The sequence below is a fragment of the Panicum virgatum genome, chromosome 1N (assembly GCF_016808335.1).
Source record: "Panicum virgatum strain AP13 chromosome 1N, P.virgatum_v5, whole genome shotgun sequence".
Lineage (NCBI taxonomy): Eukaryota > Viridiplantae > Streptophyta > Magnoliopsida > Poales > Poaceae > Panicum > Panicum virgatum.
The window spans coordinates 50,927,898-50,943,411 of NC_053145.1; the positions used below are offsets into that span (position 1 = coordinate 50,927,898).

The 15,514-nt window shown below is 51.5% G+C and overlaps 1 protein-coding gene and 1 long non-coding RNA gene across 2 annotated transcripts; both read right to left on the reverse strand.

Moving 5' to 3' along the window:
- Positions 1-7,286: 7,286 nt before the first annotated feature.
- On the reverse strand, positions 7,287-10,644 carry LOC120653635. The gene is made up of 6 exons (XM_039931334.1): positions 10,557-10,644; positions 9,712-10,442; positions 9,559-9,647; positions 9,353-9,439; positions 8,093-8,373; positions 7,287-7,976 (listed from the first exon to the last, which is right to left on the reverse strand). Exons 1-4 carry the CDS (start codon positions 10,642-10,644, stop codon positions 9,403-9,405), a joined length of 945 nt encoding a protein of 314 aa, XP_039787268.1. The 3' UTR covers positions 7,287-7,976; positions 8,093-8,373; positions 9,353-9,402.
- Positions 10,645-11,785: 1,141 nt separating this feature from the next.
- Positions 11,786-12,102, reverse strand: LOC120654154. Its single transcript, XR_005667007.1, has 2 exons — positions 12,015-12,102; positions 11,786-11,873 (listed from the first exon to the last, which is right to left on the reverse strand). It is a non-coding gene; the product is annotated as an uncharacterized LOC120654154 (long non-coding RNA).
- Positions 12,103-15,514: the final 3,412 nt, after the last annotated feature.

Sequence of the window (15,514 nt, forward strand, 5' to 3'; positions counted from 1 at the left end):
TCTTGGAAACTTGTGCCTCACGCCGGCCCTCACCGACGCCTAACCCAACAGAATCACGAATGGCCTCCGAATCCGATCATGCCCGGACGGCGTAGTCGGAACTCCGGTCCCCAGGTGCCCCGTGAAAGCGACCGATCACTTCATCCTGCGCGACTTCGGGCACGTCTTCTCCGCGAGACCGTGCGGGTCGGCGCCGGCGACGCCCTTACCGATCGCGTCGAAGAGCGCCGTCGCGTCGAGCCGGCGGAGAAACGGTACGATACGATGCGGCGCCGGCCATCCCGTGTGCCCGGTGTTGCCCGAACAGGAGCACGGGAACGCGCGTGGCGCCTCACCGGACACCAGCCAGCTGCGCTCGACGGGCCGCCGGACCTCTATCTCCTGCGCGCTGCTGTCGTGGCGCCGGGTCGGGGGCGGACGGTGGCTCATTTACCGTCCGGGGGGTGGACGGCGAATGAAATACCGTCCACCCCTTGGGCCTTTCGAAACCGTCGGTCTTGTACGGACAGGATCGGCTTCCAGGTAGCGCAGCCCTCCTTCGCTGGTTCGCGCGCTGGGCCGCTCCGTCCAGCGCTAGCCAGCCTCGTCACCGGAGGATTACGGGAAGATACCTGAATGCACGCTGGCCAGCCTCGTCACCGGAGGATTACGGGAGGATACCTGAATGCACGCTGGCCAGCGCTGGACCATTTGGTCACCGGAGGATCTTCAGATTTGCTCTACATGTCTGAATGATGATGCTAAGCTCAAGCTGAATGTTGGCAGTTAAGCAAAACAATTTGCCGGGAACGAGGCAGTTGTGTTATTGTGCACTCCTTTGTTGCGTCATAAATTCAGTTTTAATTTTCGCCAGGTTCACCTTTGGTGATGGATAATCAGCTTACCTTTGTGTTGCGTGTCGAGCATCAAACACTGAATGCATAAGTATGGTACACATGTCTGCTAATTTTTATTCAAAAGAAGAAAAAAAATCCTCAAATATGAAGGGGTTCTACCAACTGAACGCGATCAAGCGATAAACATTCTCAGCAAATGCAACTGTGTATGCAGCTAACGCTGTGTACAAGAGGATCAGAGTGTATGTTATGCAGGCAGCATCTGAAAACCTCAAATAGGTTCGATTGTGAGCTTTCTAGAACTCGTTTTCGTAAGCATCGCCGCCGCCGGCGGCGCTGACGCCGATCGAGCACGTCCGCCCGCGTCTTGAACGCCTCCATCATCTCCGCCACGCACTCCTCGGCACCCCACCCGCGCGCTACCCAGCAGACTCGTCGAAGATGTAGCACCACCCTCCCGTGCATCCGCCGTCACCGAGCTCGAGCGTCCCGCACAACGCTAGGCGGCGGTATGGCCCCAGTGAGCAAGCAGGGACTCCCATCACGACGCACCGACACGCCGTGCCGGCCGGGTGAGTGCGGGAACATGCGATTCCAGTCGCCGGGCACGCAGAACGGCAATCGGCGCTCCCGAGCGCCTCCGCCGGCGACGCATGCCGGACTCCGGGGAGGACGGTATTTGATTCCCCGTCCAGGGGGTGGACGGTAAATGAAATACCGTCCACCCCTTGGGCCCCTCCTGGCCGTTAGATCAGCCTCGTGCGGCGGAGATCGACGTGAATAGTTGCCTCTCCACGGCCCTCACGCGCTGTCCACTGGGCTGCCGCTCCCCGTCCCCAGCACGAGGCGTTGCACCGGCATCCGGCCGGCGGTGAGTCCGGCTCCGCCCAGGACCCGCAGTTCGTCCGTGCCAGCACCGCGGTGGCCGGCGAGGTGCGGGAGCTCGGAGAGCAGTTGAGGGGAGGAGCAAGGATGCAGGCCCGCCGTCCGCATCGCCGCCCAGAGCGCAGCCTCATCCCCGGGCGCCGTGCACGCTGGAGCACGAGCTGCTTCTGCCGCGCACCCGTCCAGCTAGCGCCCATGGGCAGCTTCGCGGCCGGGAAGCAGGAAGCAGCTGCGGCGGAGGTCAGGATTGCATATGCTTGAGGAGGAGAAAGAAGCTCGCCATCGATGCTGCTGCTCGGCCGGCACGCCGGCCGGCACGTAGCTTGCCCGCGCTCGTCGGCCCGGCCGCTCATTGAGCGCGCAGAACGCCGTGCTGCGCGCCCGTACGGCAAGGGCTCCAGGAGTTTCGCGGCCCGGAAGGCCATGGATGGTTTCTCTTCGAGGATCTCCCGCCCGGCGTGGACGTCCGACTGCTGGCCTGGGGTGGACGGTATTCCATCTACCTTCCGGGGTGGACGGTAAATGAAATACCGTCCGCCCCCTAGGCCTATCCAGGCCGTTGGATCAGCTTCCTGCGGCGGAGATTGCCTTGACAAGTTGCAGAGGCAGCGCGACCATGTCGTCGCCTTCTTCCTCGGTCGGCCCCGCGGGCGGGGCACGACGCGCTCGCCTCGAGGGTTGGCCGGGCCGGGTCTGCTGCGCCACTGCCGTCTGGGCCGACGCCTCAGCCCCGCCTTCGCCGATCGTGCTGCGAGCCGGAGCAGGCATAGCGGCGCGGGCGGCCATGTTCGCCGTCGTCTTGAAGGAACGCCTCCATCATCTTCTCGCTCCTCTGAACGCGCCCTCGCGCTGCACCCTTGACCGCAGTACTGCGGCCGCGACTGTCACTCTGGGGACCTCGCTCGTCGAAGAGCGCCTCCGACCCATGCTTCCAAGCTGGAGCCCCCGGTCGTTCGATCGGCCTCTTGTGGCCAAGATAGATCTGAACCGTCGCAGTTTCCACGGTTCTCCCGCGTCCACCCCCTGCACGACGCGTCCACGCGCTGCGTGAAGCTCCCTCCGGTGAGCCCCGGCGCCGGCTAGGAAGCACAGATGGCGACTTCGGTGGGGACAACCTGGCCACGGCGGCGTCCGTCCGACAGGCGACAGCGGGAACTCCGTCCGAGCCGGCGCCCATGGGAAGCAAGCCCGTGACCCCTGGCACCAATGCCGCAATGGCCGCCGAAACGGCCAAACCGGAGCGATCAGGGATGAGGTGGGCGGTCTAGAAGCCGATGATGATCCAGCTGGGCCGCACCGCCATCCAGCCTCATGGAACCTGATGGTCACCAGTATATGGGCCACTGTCTTGAAGGCTACTACCTGGAAAGATTAAGTTTGGAGTTGATCAAGACCTGATGGAGGAAGCACATGCTGCTTAGTCAGTGCTGACCGGAGATGAGTGCCACCCCCAGAGGTCAGAGGACATGGGGAAGTATATCGTCAGTCCCTCTTTCTTCTTATGAATGGAAGGAAACATCAAAACAACGCAAAAACCGAGTGAATAGCATCGACATCTGAAGAGACTGAAAAACCTGCAAACTTGTTTTTACCTCTATCAGTACAGGCCCGGCAAAATTCTTGCCAGTTGCTTTTCATTTTTCAAGAAAAGAAAAACATAGCAAGTTGTTTGATCTGAGCAAGTTATCTCTGTTTAGGGTGGTCCAATTTCAGTCGAGTTTGCACTTATCTGCTGTTCATCATGGTGCTGTCGCGTAATGTTGTGGGGGAAGGTGAGGTTGAGTGCTTAATTTTGACGGATGGTGACACCATCTGTATGTTGTAAACGATTATCAAACTGTCTTTTGTTTCCTAGTAAAAGACTAGGGACTTGGGAGATTACCTACCCCTATAAAACTCTGAAACAGTAATGCCTGAATAATGCATGCATTTGCTGTCCGGTGGGTCCTCGAACCCAGGATGATGAAAACAACCAATCTGAAGTCTGCACAACCATGTCTTTTGTTGACGATGATGCTTCCCCTTTGGTCACCAGAGGATCTTCAGATTTTCTGTACATGCCTGAATATCTTTCGACAAAATGTACCTGGAAGGTTCATATGCTAAGCTGAATGTTGGCAGTTGTCATGTTTAGCAAAACAATTTTCCGGGAACGCTGCAGATGTGATATTGTGTGCTCCTTTGTTGTATCGATATAAATTCAGAATTTTGTTCGCCCAGGTAGGTTCACCTTGTCATGCTGATGGATAATCAGCTTAAAGCCTTTGTGTTGTGTGTGGAGCATCAAACCCTGAATGCATACGTATGGTACACATGTCTGCTACTTTTTATTCAAGTTCAAAATAAAAAAAATTCCTCAAATATCAAGGGGTGTATTACCATACCAACTGAACGCTCAAGCAATAAACATTCTCAGCCAATGCAACAACTTTATGCAGCTAACGGCGTACTAGAGAATCAGAGTGTATGTTATTCTCGTCATGGCATAGCAAATAGCATGCTCAGATCTATGCAGCGATTGTGAGGTTTCTAGAACTCGTTTTCCTAAGAAGACGAGACTCGTCGCCGCCGATCGTCCTCCTGCAACCCGCCGGCGGCGGCGTTGACGCAGATCGAGCACGTCCGCCCGCGTCTTGAACGCCTCCCCCACCTCAGCTACGCATTCCTCGGCACCCCACCGGCGCTCTACCATCACTCCGGCAGCCTCGTCGAAGATCCAGCGCCTCCTGCCCGTGCATCCATTCCAAGCTCCGCTGCCGCTTTCGCCGAGCTCGAGCGTCCCATGCCCCGCCGGGCGGCGGCATGGCCCCGTTGAGCGGGCAGCAGGGACTCCCATCACGACGCACCGGCACGCTGTACCAGCTGGGCGAGTGCGGGAACGTGTGATTCCGGTCGCCGGGCACGCAGAACAGCAACCGGCAGTCCCGCGCGACGACGGATGCCGGACTCCGGGGAGGACGGTATCTGATTCCCCGTCCGGGTACCGTCCACCCCTTGGGCTTCTTGAAACTGTCGGATCGGTCTTGTATGGACAGGATCAGCTTCAAGGAAGCGAGGCCCTCCTGCGCTGGGCTGCTCCGTCCAGGCTGGCCAATCTCGTCGGGGAAGATGATCGACGGCGTAGGCGCGCAGCATCCGGGCGGTTCTCAGGCCGTGGACGCACGCAGGACCGACGGGCGCCGCCTAGGCGTTGTACTGTACCGTGCAGCATGAGCGGGACGCGGCCGGCGAGCCCCGACGCTCCATTCCTGGCCAGCTCGCTGTTCGTTGAGGTCACGACGGCGCTGTCGCCATTGATGGCGCCGGTCACTCGGGCAGCCCGAGCTCGGGGGGTCTTCGGACCTTCACGGCCACGATCAAGCCCGGCTTCATAAGCATAGGAGGGACAAAGCTCGCCGCCACTGCAAGCCGGAGGTGGCACAAATTAACGGAAAAGGGGCCGGGCTGGCATGTCCACCCGCACCTCCATCCATCATCTCCTAGCTCCTCGGCACCCACCCGAGCGCTACACCCTGCACCGGAAGGCGGCCGCGACCTTCACTCCGGCGACCTCGTCGACGAGCGCCTTCCCCCTGTCACTTCTTCCATGCTCCATCACCGTCGCCGGCGGCCATGCCCCGTTATGCGGGAAGGGGGTCTCTGGCGACGCCGCTGCCACGCCGCACCGTACGGGCGTGTGCGGGGACGTGTAAGTCCGGTCGCCGGGCGACGCAGAACGGGAGCCGGCGTCTGCGCGAGCGGTGCGCGGCGAGGAACGCCGAGTCTGGGGTGTACGGTACTTTATTTGCCGTCCGGGGGTGGACGGTAAACGAAATACCGTCCACCCCTTGGCCCTCCTGGTCGTTGGATTGGCCTCGTACGGCGGAGATTGACCCGAATAGTCGCCTCCCCAGTCCCCACGGCCCTCGCGCGCTGTCCACTGGGCTGCCGGCCTGCCGCTCCCCGCCCGGCACGATGCGCTGCGCCGGCATCCGGCCGGCGGTGAGCCCCGGCGCCGCCCAGGAAGCACAGGTACGGATCCCTCGCCTGCAGTTCGTTCGTGCTGGCACCGCGGCGGCCGGCGAGGTGCGGGAGCTCGGAGAGCAGTTGAAGCCTTGAGGGGAGCTAGGAGCAAGATGCAGGCCGCCGCCGCCATCCAGAGCGCAGCCTAGCTCATCCCCGGCCACCGTGCAAGCCTGGAGCACGAGCTGCTTCTGCCGCGCGCCCGTCGAGCGCCCATGGGAAGCTTCGCGGGCTCACGGCTGGGCAGCAGCTGCGGCGGAGGTCAGGATTGTTTATGCTTCAGGACTCAGGAGGAGAAAGAAGCTTGCGATCGATGCTGCTGCTCTCGCCTGGCACGCCGGCCGGTCGCTGAGCGTGCAGAATGCCGTGCTGCACGCCCGTCTGGCAAGGGCTCCTGCAGTTTCGCGGCCGGAAGGCTATGGATGGTTCTCTCTGACGATCGCCGGCGTGGACGTCCGACTCCTGGGGGGGGGACGGTGTTCCATCTACCGTCCGCGGGTGGAGGGTAAATGAAATACCGTCCACCCCCTAGGCCTATCGGAGCCGTTGGATCGGTATCTATCGTACAGCTAGGATCGGCTTCATGGGAGCGAGCCCCTCCCGCTGGCTCGCGCGCTGGGCCGCTCCAGCGCTGGCCAACCTCGTCGGGGAAGATGAACGACGGCGCCGCACGCCAGGCACGCGGGCGGTTCTCCGGCCGTGGACGCTCGTAGGGCCGACCTTCCTGTGCGTGAGCCCTTGAGCACGACGCGGATGGCTGCGAGAGCTCGCTGTTGAGGTCACGACGGCGTGGTCAGGCAGCTTGAGCTCAGGGGCTCGTCGGACGCTCTACCGCGCCGCCGCGGCTCCCCGACACGATTCGCTGCGCGGAGCTCCAGCGAGCCGACCGGGCCTGGCGCTGGCCGTGAGCCGTTGGTGCGGATGGACGCCGTCTAGCTCGATATGCGACGGACATGGAAACTCGAGAGCGGCAGCAGCTCGAACCGGCGAGCCTAGGTTGTGTCAGCACTCATCAGGGGGTTGGCCACTGGCCATAGCCTACATGCGCGGACATCCTGCTCTCTGCCCAGAGCGTCACAGACTCGCACCTTCAAATGTCAGCGTCGGCAATGGCGCGGCGCAGCGCTCGGCTCAGTTCTCGGCGTCCGCCGCGAGGGAGCAGCCGTCCAAGTTCAACCAGAGCGCAATTTGTTTCACGATTTACCAGCATCTATGCTCAACCAGAATAAGGCACAAAACACTTTTAGTTTGATCTGTGTAGTCATCTCTAGTTTGGTCTTGAGATAGAGGTTACATGAAACGGATTTATACATATATTAGTTGAATGCCCGTGCGTTGCTACGTATGTTAAATTCAATGCCGACTAAAAGATACAGTAAATAGTGATTTTTCAAAGTAATCTAATGAGTACTCACTGTTACTAACCCAAACCGTCAAATTAAGACATTATCACATTTCCTCATTCAAATCATAATCACATTTGCCAAAACCATCCACATAATGTTGCTCAAAACAGTATAGGTCTAGAGTATCAAATTGGAAACTAACAAATAGAAAAATACGTAAATCAATTCTAAATCAGCCAACCAGAAATTTGGCTGGCACTGAACTAAAATAACTATAACAGGTGGTTTAGAATTTACAGTGATGCATAACAAAAGGCAAAGGGGGAGATCATTGTAGAACAAAAAATTAGTGTGAGACCTCTTGAGCTCAGTTGTTGTGGCAATCTGCTGCTCTCCTTTCTGTCTTATTTCTTCTTCCAAAAGGTTCACAACACAATATGAATAAGTTAAAGTTGGAGGCCAATTTCTTACTTCAGCTGCAAGCATATCTCCATTTCAACATGAAACCAACACATTCCACACATACTGGACCAAGATTAGTACCGAAATGGCCATGTTTGCAATGCTTCTTCATCGTAAGATTATTTGCAAAATATCAAAATGATAAACTTTCAGATAAAGAACTTCATATTATTCCTTCCTTTTGTTGTAGAAAATCAAAAAGTGGGGGACCAAATGGATCATATCAGTGATTGGGCAAACGTTTCCAGTTTTAAGGAGACATCTGAAAGGAATTGGACACTGGAGTTTAGTGGTCAAAGTGCGCTCACTGACACAACAGGTGACATTCTGTAATGTCATAGGATGCAATCCTTCATTTGTTTCTTGAAGACGGTACCACTTCATCACCAAACAAAAACCATGTGTAGAACTCTAACCGGGAGAAGCTTCACAGCTCACGAAAAAACTGCATATATATGATTAGATGAATGAATTTCTAGAATATAAGAAATAAGTCGTAAAAGGCACATTATAAGCAAACAACTTATTTCTTATATCCTTAGTTGTTTGTTGTGAACTCACAGCGCCATCAAGATTCGGCGACAGATCCTCAACCCCTTCATCAGAGGCACATGTGACAAAACCGAACCCCCTTGATCTCGAAGTATCCCTGTCATAGATGAACCTCGCTTCCAGGATCTCTCATTGTTTGTTGAACAGGTTAGCAAGAGTAAACCTATTGACACCCCCGGGAAGGTTCCCCACATATCCCTCTTAGCTTCACACCGGGAGCCTCTAGGTGAGGCCTGCTCCCTGTGCAGTATTGGCCCTTAATTCATACTCAAACTCCTCCCATCAAAGACCTAAATTTAGAGATCAGGTCAACTAAATACCTATGGGCAAAATTTTGGAAAATTGCGAAATATAACACTTGATTAAGCAAAAAAAAAACTGAGTTTACTAACATATACTCAACTGCAGTCTGAAATGTAACAATGATAGCATAAAGTAAATTAGCTAATGCAGGTCACTTAGAAAACAACAGACTATTGGCCGGAATTGTACATAATATAACCTGTGACAGCATCTAACTCCCTCAATTTTCTACCAGCAGTTCAAAGATTTGTTACAACCTAACTATTTGTGTAAGTGGCCTTGTCACAAAGATCAAGGTCCAATGCAGCCTATGGGAATGTTCGGATTGATGCTGGAGCTTGCCAGAAATAAAAGCTTTCACCGTGCTTCCCAGAGCAGCAAACATAAGCATGTCGGCTCACCTCATCTAAACAAGGGTGCTTAAACTCTGGGAATATATTTGCGATACAAATTGTGTAAATGTGAAATTTGGTATTACAACTACAGATGGTTTGATCAGCTTTAATAGATCACTTGGTTAGATTCAGTTACAATGTTTTAGATTTCCCAAGCAAGATTGTTTTTTTCAAGGATTCTCATAGCAGCTTCCATTTTCACTCTTTCACTTGCAGTCTCAAGATGCTACTGGATCAATCACACAACCCACACTGAATTAGCAGAGAAAGATAAAACACTCACTAAGCCCATAAGTGAACAGACTGAAAGGAAATACTATTAATGCAATGTGATTAATGAAATCAACAAGCTGACTTTTAGATAGTAGCTGACTATTAGAAACATTTTGTGGGTTTTCTGCACTACACCAGGCCTTATGAGTCTCTAAAGTATCGAAGGATGGAAACAGTAAAAGCATTCTGTGCAGAAACACATCCTACCATCCGTGGTTTGTGTCTTTATGCGTAACATTATATATTGTGATAATGCTTAACACAATTTGGCTTTACTAAAACGAATTCGGTATATCACCTGAATTATCCTCAAACTGAACCTTCAGGTGCACCACATGATTACTGTTGTCATCTCCCAATCAAAGTTTCCCCGTTCTCCTCTTCCCTAAGCACACGCAAAATTGAAAGTTACATTACATAAATAAACTTTTTTTAAGAAGTACATAAACATTCAAATATCCCAAACATAAATATTATGGAAGCAACTCTGATCTTTCTTCTTACTCGCCGACGTCCACCGACTGCAGCACGCCCTCCTCGTCGATCATGTAGAATCCCGTGATGTCACCCAGCTCCACAGAAACACATTGAATCTGCATTTTTTTGAATCAGTTTGATCCATCCGCAGTTGCAGGAAGGGGAAGACAACAAGTTTACCTCTCCAAAGCTGACAGGGAGACTGAGATTGGTCGATCTGCACTGGCGGGGGCAGCGGGAGTCATACGGTGGTGCAGCGAGAGAGGGCACCTGCAGCGGCTCGTCCGCCTCTTTTCGCGGGCGGCCCCTACACCTGCTGACCTGCACCGGTCGAAAGCCTCGAAGGGGATGGTGGCGTGGCCCCGCGACGGGGAATACATCGGTAAGGCGGACGGGGACCCTCTCACGATGGTGAATAGGGGCACCCCTCGTGGTGGAGAATGACAGCAGATGGTGGACGGCGCCGGTAGATAGTGGCAGGGAAGACAATGACGGGGCCGCCCTCTGGTGCTGCAGGGACGCCGCCTGCGCCGCAAAGAACCTGAGGACGGCGGCGCGGAGAGCCGCGCGGTTCGAGGTTCCAGGGGCGCGCAGAGGCGGAGGACCAGACGACGGTGGAGGGCCGGCGGTGCGGAGGGCCGGCGCTTCCAGGACGGCGAGACGGATGTGGCTGGCACGAGAGAGGGAAGCGGCTGGAGCGCGCGGCGTGGAGGAGGTGGCAGGGGTGGAGGAACCGTCGGGGAGGCGTGCGGAGGGGGCGGTTGGAGCGCGCGGCGTGGAGGAGGTTGCAGGGGCGGAGGAACCATCGGGGAGGCGTGGCGTGCGGAGGGAGGTGAGACGCGAAGCGGATCGGGGTTCGATTGGAGGGTCGAGATCACGCGGTATGATGATCCAACGACCGAGATGCGATGCTGGCAGACTCAAGGGGAGGCAGACCTATGGGAGGGGTAAACTCACTTCGTTCTTTTTATGTAGTAGTAGATAGTTGGAGTTCCTTCCCCAAATATAAAGTGCAATGATTTTACCGTATTCCCTCTCATATTCGTTAACTGACCGGCAGCTGATATATACATCAAAATACTCTGCGTCTGCTCTCTTCAGTCTCGATGGCATTTGCCCCAATTAATCAGGCATTGAGATCTTGTTTGGTTTCAAGGACTTTTGGGGCTAAAAAACTAAATATGGGGGATTTTTTTGAAGCTAAAAGTTTGGTGAGAGCTAAAACTTGAGAAGTCTCTCGAGAGAAGTTTTTTTTTAGACTTATTCCATCCTACTCCTAAGTTCACGCACGATTCCCAACAACCTGTCCCCCACCCAGCGCAGCATGAGGCCACCCACCAGTTGAGGCGCCAGGCGTGCATGCCCCAAGGTGCGCACGGCGCGCTGCATGCAGATTTATATGCAGGGGGTAGAAGAGTACTTTATGCACTTTATTTAATAATTTGTAGTTTCTTTAGTCCCACGAACAAAATAGGTAGGGGCTAAAAATTTTAGTCTCTGAACTAAAATTAGTCCAGAGACTATTTGTAACCAAACAGAGTCGGAATCACCTCTTCCCTCCAATTCACGACAGTGAATCAGGGCGAGTCCAATAACCACATTGGCCAAGGCGGAGGACACCCAGAAAAATAAACAGCAACTCTACAATGTCTTCCTCTGCCCCACGAGTTTCCGCGCAACGCCAAAGATGACAGCCTTCGTGAGGAGCCCTTGATCGAGGGTGCACGCCAGAGCGACTGCCCCGCCGAGCTCGAGGAACCTCGACACATTGCTTCTAGCAGGTTTTTCTTCTGCTTCCACAATTTCTGATTCGTCGCTGTTGCGAAAGGTTGGGCAGCCGAGTTGGCTAGCCCAGCCCGGTAGCGTCGCTCCCACGAGGTCGTGAGTTCGAATCCCAACTGGGACGAATTTTCGCTCGTGGGTAAAAAAATCCCCTCGCCGTGCTCGTCGCAAGGCTTGGCCCTCTCGGGCATGAGCCAGGGTTCGGGGGTTTTTCCGCGGCCGGATGAAGCCGTAGTCGCTTCCTCTTAATGAAAAACGGTGAGCTCCGTTTACCCCGCCGCGTTTTTTTTTTTGATTCGTCGCTGTTGGTCTCCAGTGACCGAACAAAGTTATCGCCAACCTAGTATTGATCCGAGCCATCAAGGCACCATTTGACGCTGGCTCCCCAGCAGCCCTGGCCTCCTGATAGGCCCGGAGTCCAGGCTCAATTTTCTTTACACATCCCCACATTCCCTTCCGAATCCCAAACTAAGCAATCTCGTATGGTATACCCATGTCCTCATGGTGAAACAGGAGAATCTCACAGGCTGTCAACCCTCCATTCCCTCTCTTTGATTCCACTGTTACAATACAAGTCAAAAGAAAATTCTGAATCAGATAAGATCCCAAAGAAACAGAAAGAAAAGGGATTTCTTATTTTTCTGTTATGCAACTTCTATTGTTTCCCAGTCTCAAGCATAATAAGCAAGGAAAATGACTACCTGCACGGATGCACCAGCTTGAATAATACAAGTCAACTCTTCTAGGTTTGTTACGCCGTGGGGTGGATGAGCATGGTATATATACCCTGCATCAAGTTACCAGAACATCAATGGCTGGGCATGAACGCATGATGTGATGCGAGTAAATCTACTAATCTCTTTGGTCACATTCACATTTTAGTGATCTGACCAATGCAAGCGGAACTAGCCTCAAGACTACCAATCACTAACAAGATTATAAACAAACTTTTTACCTGGCACCGATGTAAAAAACATCTAGGTTTAGAGAAGCATCCTATTAACCACTGCGTACAAGGTAAATGCTCAAAACAGAAATGTTGATACATACTCACGGAGCTTCCACTACAATTTAGACCTAAACGATTTTCTCTATTGGGCATCTAACAAGAACCTGAGGGGCAACCATCACCCATATTGACTGATAGAAGAAAATAATAGTGTCTCGTTCATATCAATTAACAGAAATTTGATGAAGAAAAATAGCAAAATCATTTATATGAACTGAGTGAGGAATGATAGGTTCGCAATGAGTAAAATTAGGCAGGAGAGAAGTATATAGGCAGTCAAGAAAAAAATAGTAATGGCTTCTTTATCGAGACTACAAAGAATGGGAGAACACACCCATGAAAGAAAGGTAAGAGTCCATCCAACTCTAGAAGCTAGAGACAGCTGAACAAAGGAAGATTGGACTTTTTTATTCAATGGTAGAGCAGGTATAGACTCACCAACTAGAGGAGTCGATTCATCAGGACATGCTTGTCTACGTGTGTCTCTCTTCCCTCCATGATTCGACTCACTACCAGGGTTAACCGAACCGTCGGTAACCGGTCCGGTTTGACCGGTTACCGGTCAAACCGGTCCGGTCCGGTTCCGGTTCGGTCCGGTATGAAACCGGTCCAAATTCAAAATTTAAATTTGAATTCAAAAAATGAAAAAATCCCAAAAAATTCCTAAAAATACTTCAAGGTGCAACGAATCTAATGGTGTCAAATTTTCTCCAAAATTCATTCGTTTAACATACTTTTCAGGCATTTAAAGTTAAAACAAAAAAGAAAAAGAAAAAAATGAGACGGCCCATTAAGGCCCACTTGATAAACCGGTCTAACCGGCCGGTAAACCGGTAAACCGGTCTAACCAGCCGGTATACCGGTCCAAAACGGTTACACATACGATTTTAAATTTGGATTTGAATTCAAACCAGTCAAACCGGCCGGTAAACCGGTCAAACCGACCGGTATACCGGTACGAACCGGTTGAACTGAGTTTTTTGAATTCAAATTTGAATTTGACCGGTTTCTACCGGTAACCGACCAAACCGGTCCGGTAAACCGGAACCGGTGGCCGGCGGTTACCAGTTAGCGGTCGGATACGTTAACCCTGCTCACTACTGGAGATGCCCTAAACACACTCTTTCCCAGGAAGGATGGATTCGGTTTTGCGTCTTGGACCTCCAATCGATCGAACCTTCACATGGGATTCAGATCAGTTAAATAACTATTTTTTCTCCCCCAGACCACTGTGTTCAGCTGGGCTGTAGTTATAGACTTCCTGTACAAATATCTTAGTTTAATAGTTGAGGCAGTTTGGCTTCGATTCTTCCGTGTAGCGAAGAATCGGCTGTCCTGTAGTGGTTTGCATCGATTCTTGAGTCTTGACCGACCACTTCATCCAGGATTCGATTTTGGCTGCTCACCGGAGAAGGCCTTAACGTGTGTTCTTAGGCTATCTCCAACCATTTTCCTCTCCAACTCCCCTAAACGTACTATTTACTATATTTTACTATCTCCTTCCAAAAGATTTCTCTCCCTATAACTTGTTTTCTCCAACCATTCCTCATATATACTATCACTCATTAACTAACTATTTATTTATCATTTTTTATTTTTAAAAAAATCATACAGTATTTGTACTGTCATAATACGCATTATCATCACGTTACGGGGCTCAAACGAGATTAATATCGCGAAGAAACAGTGTGATTAGAATATAGGGGGAGTTGGAACTCACCCTATATATAGGGGGAGTTGGAACTCACCCTATATATAAGGAGAGTTTCAACTCTCCCCTATATAGAGGGAGCTTTGGGGGGACCGTTGGATTGACAACCCCCCAAGCACCCCTACGTTCGGTGAGGAGAGGTATAGGGAGAGCCGTTGGAACTCGCCTAAGATGCTTTGAGGAGAGAGAAAAGAATGCCAAACGTTGGAGCGGTGGTGCCAAGGGCCAAACTAGAAATTTTTTAGCTCCTGTGGTTAAAGTAAGCACCCTGAGCTAGGGTTACAAAATTTATTTCCTATGTCCCATGGGACCTTGCGCAAGCAGCTCATGGTGCTGGAAAAGTTAGGTGTAGTAGTGTGGGTCCCATAGTAGGTGCTGTACACATTTCTAAACGTTGAAGCAAAATGGAATCAGCTAGCACCACCTCGTGTGGCAGAGCATAGTTTCTTCTCCTAGACTAAACATTAAAGCTGCCCTTAGAGATTGCAACAAAAAAGAAAGCGCTTTGGTCATGGGTCGTACTATTTTAGTCTATACTACTGCTTTTACGTCAGTCTCAATGAAAATTTCATAAAAAATCATAACATTAAATATTATTAATTTTGCTAACATGAAAAATAATAGGGATAAAATTTTATGAGATGTGAAGAGAGTTTGATCACCATGAAACCCATCTAATATAGTTATCTATTTTCCAGTCTCGGTAACTGTGACATAAAACTGTGCACTGAGACTGGCCTTAGAGATCGTCAGATTGTACTCCCTCATTTCCAAATTATAAGTCATTCCAAGAAACTTGGAGGGTCAAACTATCTCAAAATTTGATCAAAATTATAGAGAGAAACATAAAGATTTATGACATCTAATAGTTATACTATGAAAATATAGCTAACAAAGAATCTAACGATACTTAATTGGTATCATAAATGTTATTATCTTGTTATATAAATTTAGTCAAACTTGAAAAACTTTGACTCTCCAAGATTCTTGGAATGACTTATAATTTGGAATGGAGGGAGTAGTTGATCACAGACTTTAGTTTATACATACAATAGTAGTTATTGTTAATATAGATGTCATGGTCTGCAGTCCGTTGTTGTAGCTAGTGTATATTGAGACCATCTATTGTCGTGGCACTACTATTTAACTAAGATATTTTTTTATGAAAATGGAACTATCTTTTTTGTTATATTAGTATTTTGGCTATAGTACTGTAACATCCCAAAATTTACTAAATTAAATCATACGCTAAATATTTTCAAAATCATTTTTCATCGTTGAGCTCAAACCCTAGTTCCTCCCCAGAGCTTTCCACCGTCCCGGCACCCGACTTCATTTCTCGTTCCACCCTTTTTCCGCTGACCGTACTTCTCTCTTTTTCCTCGCCGATGTCCCATCCCACGCCGCCCGAACGCCGGTCGGCCACGCGCGACCGATCGCCGCGGTCGGCGCCGACTCGTCTCCCCCTTTCCTCTTTTCCC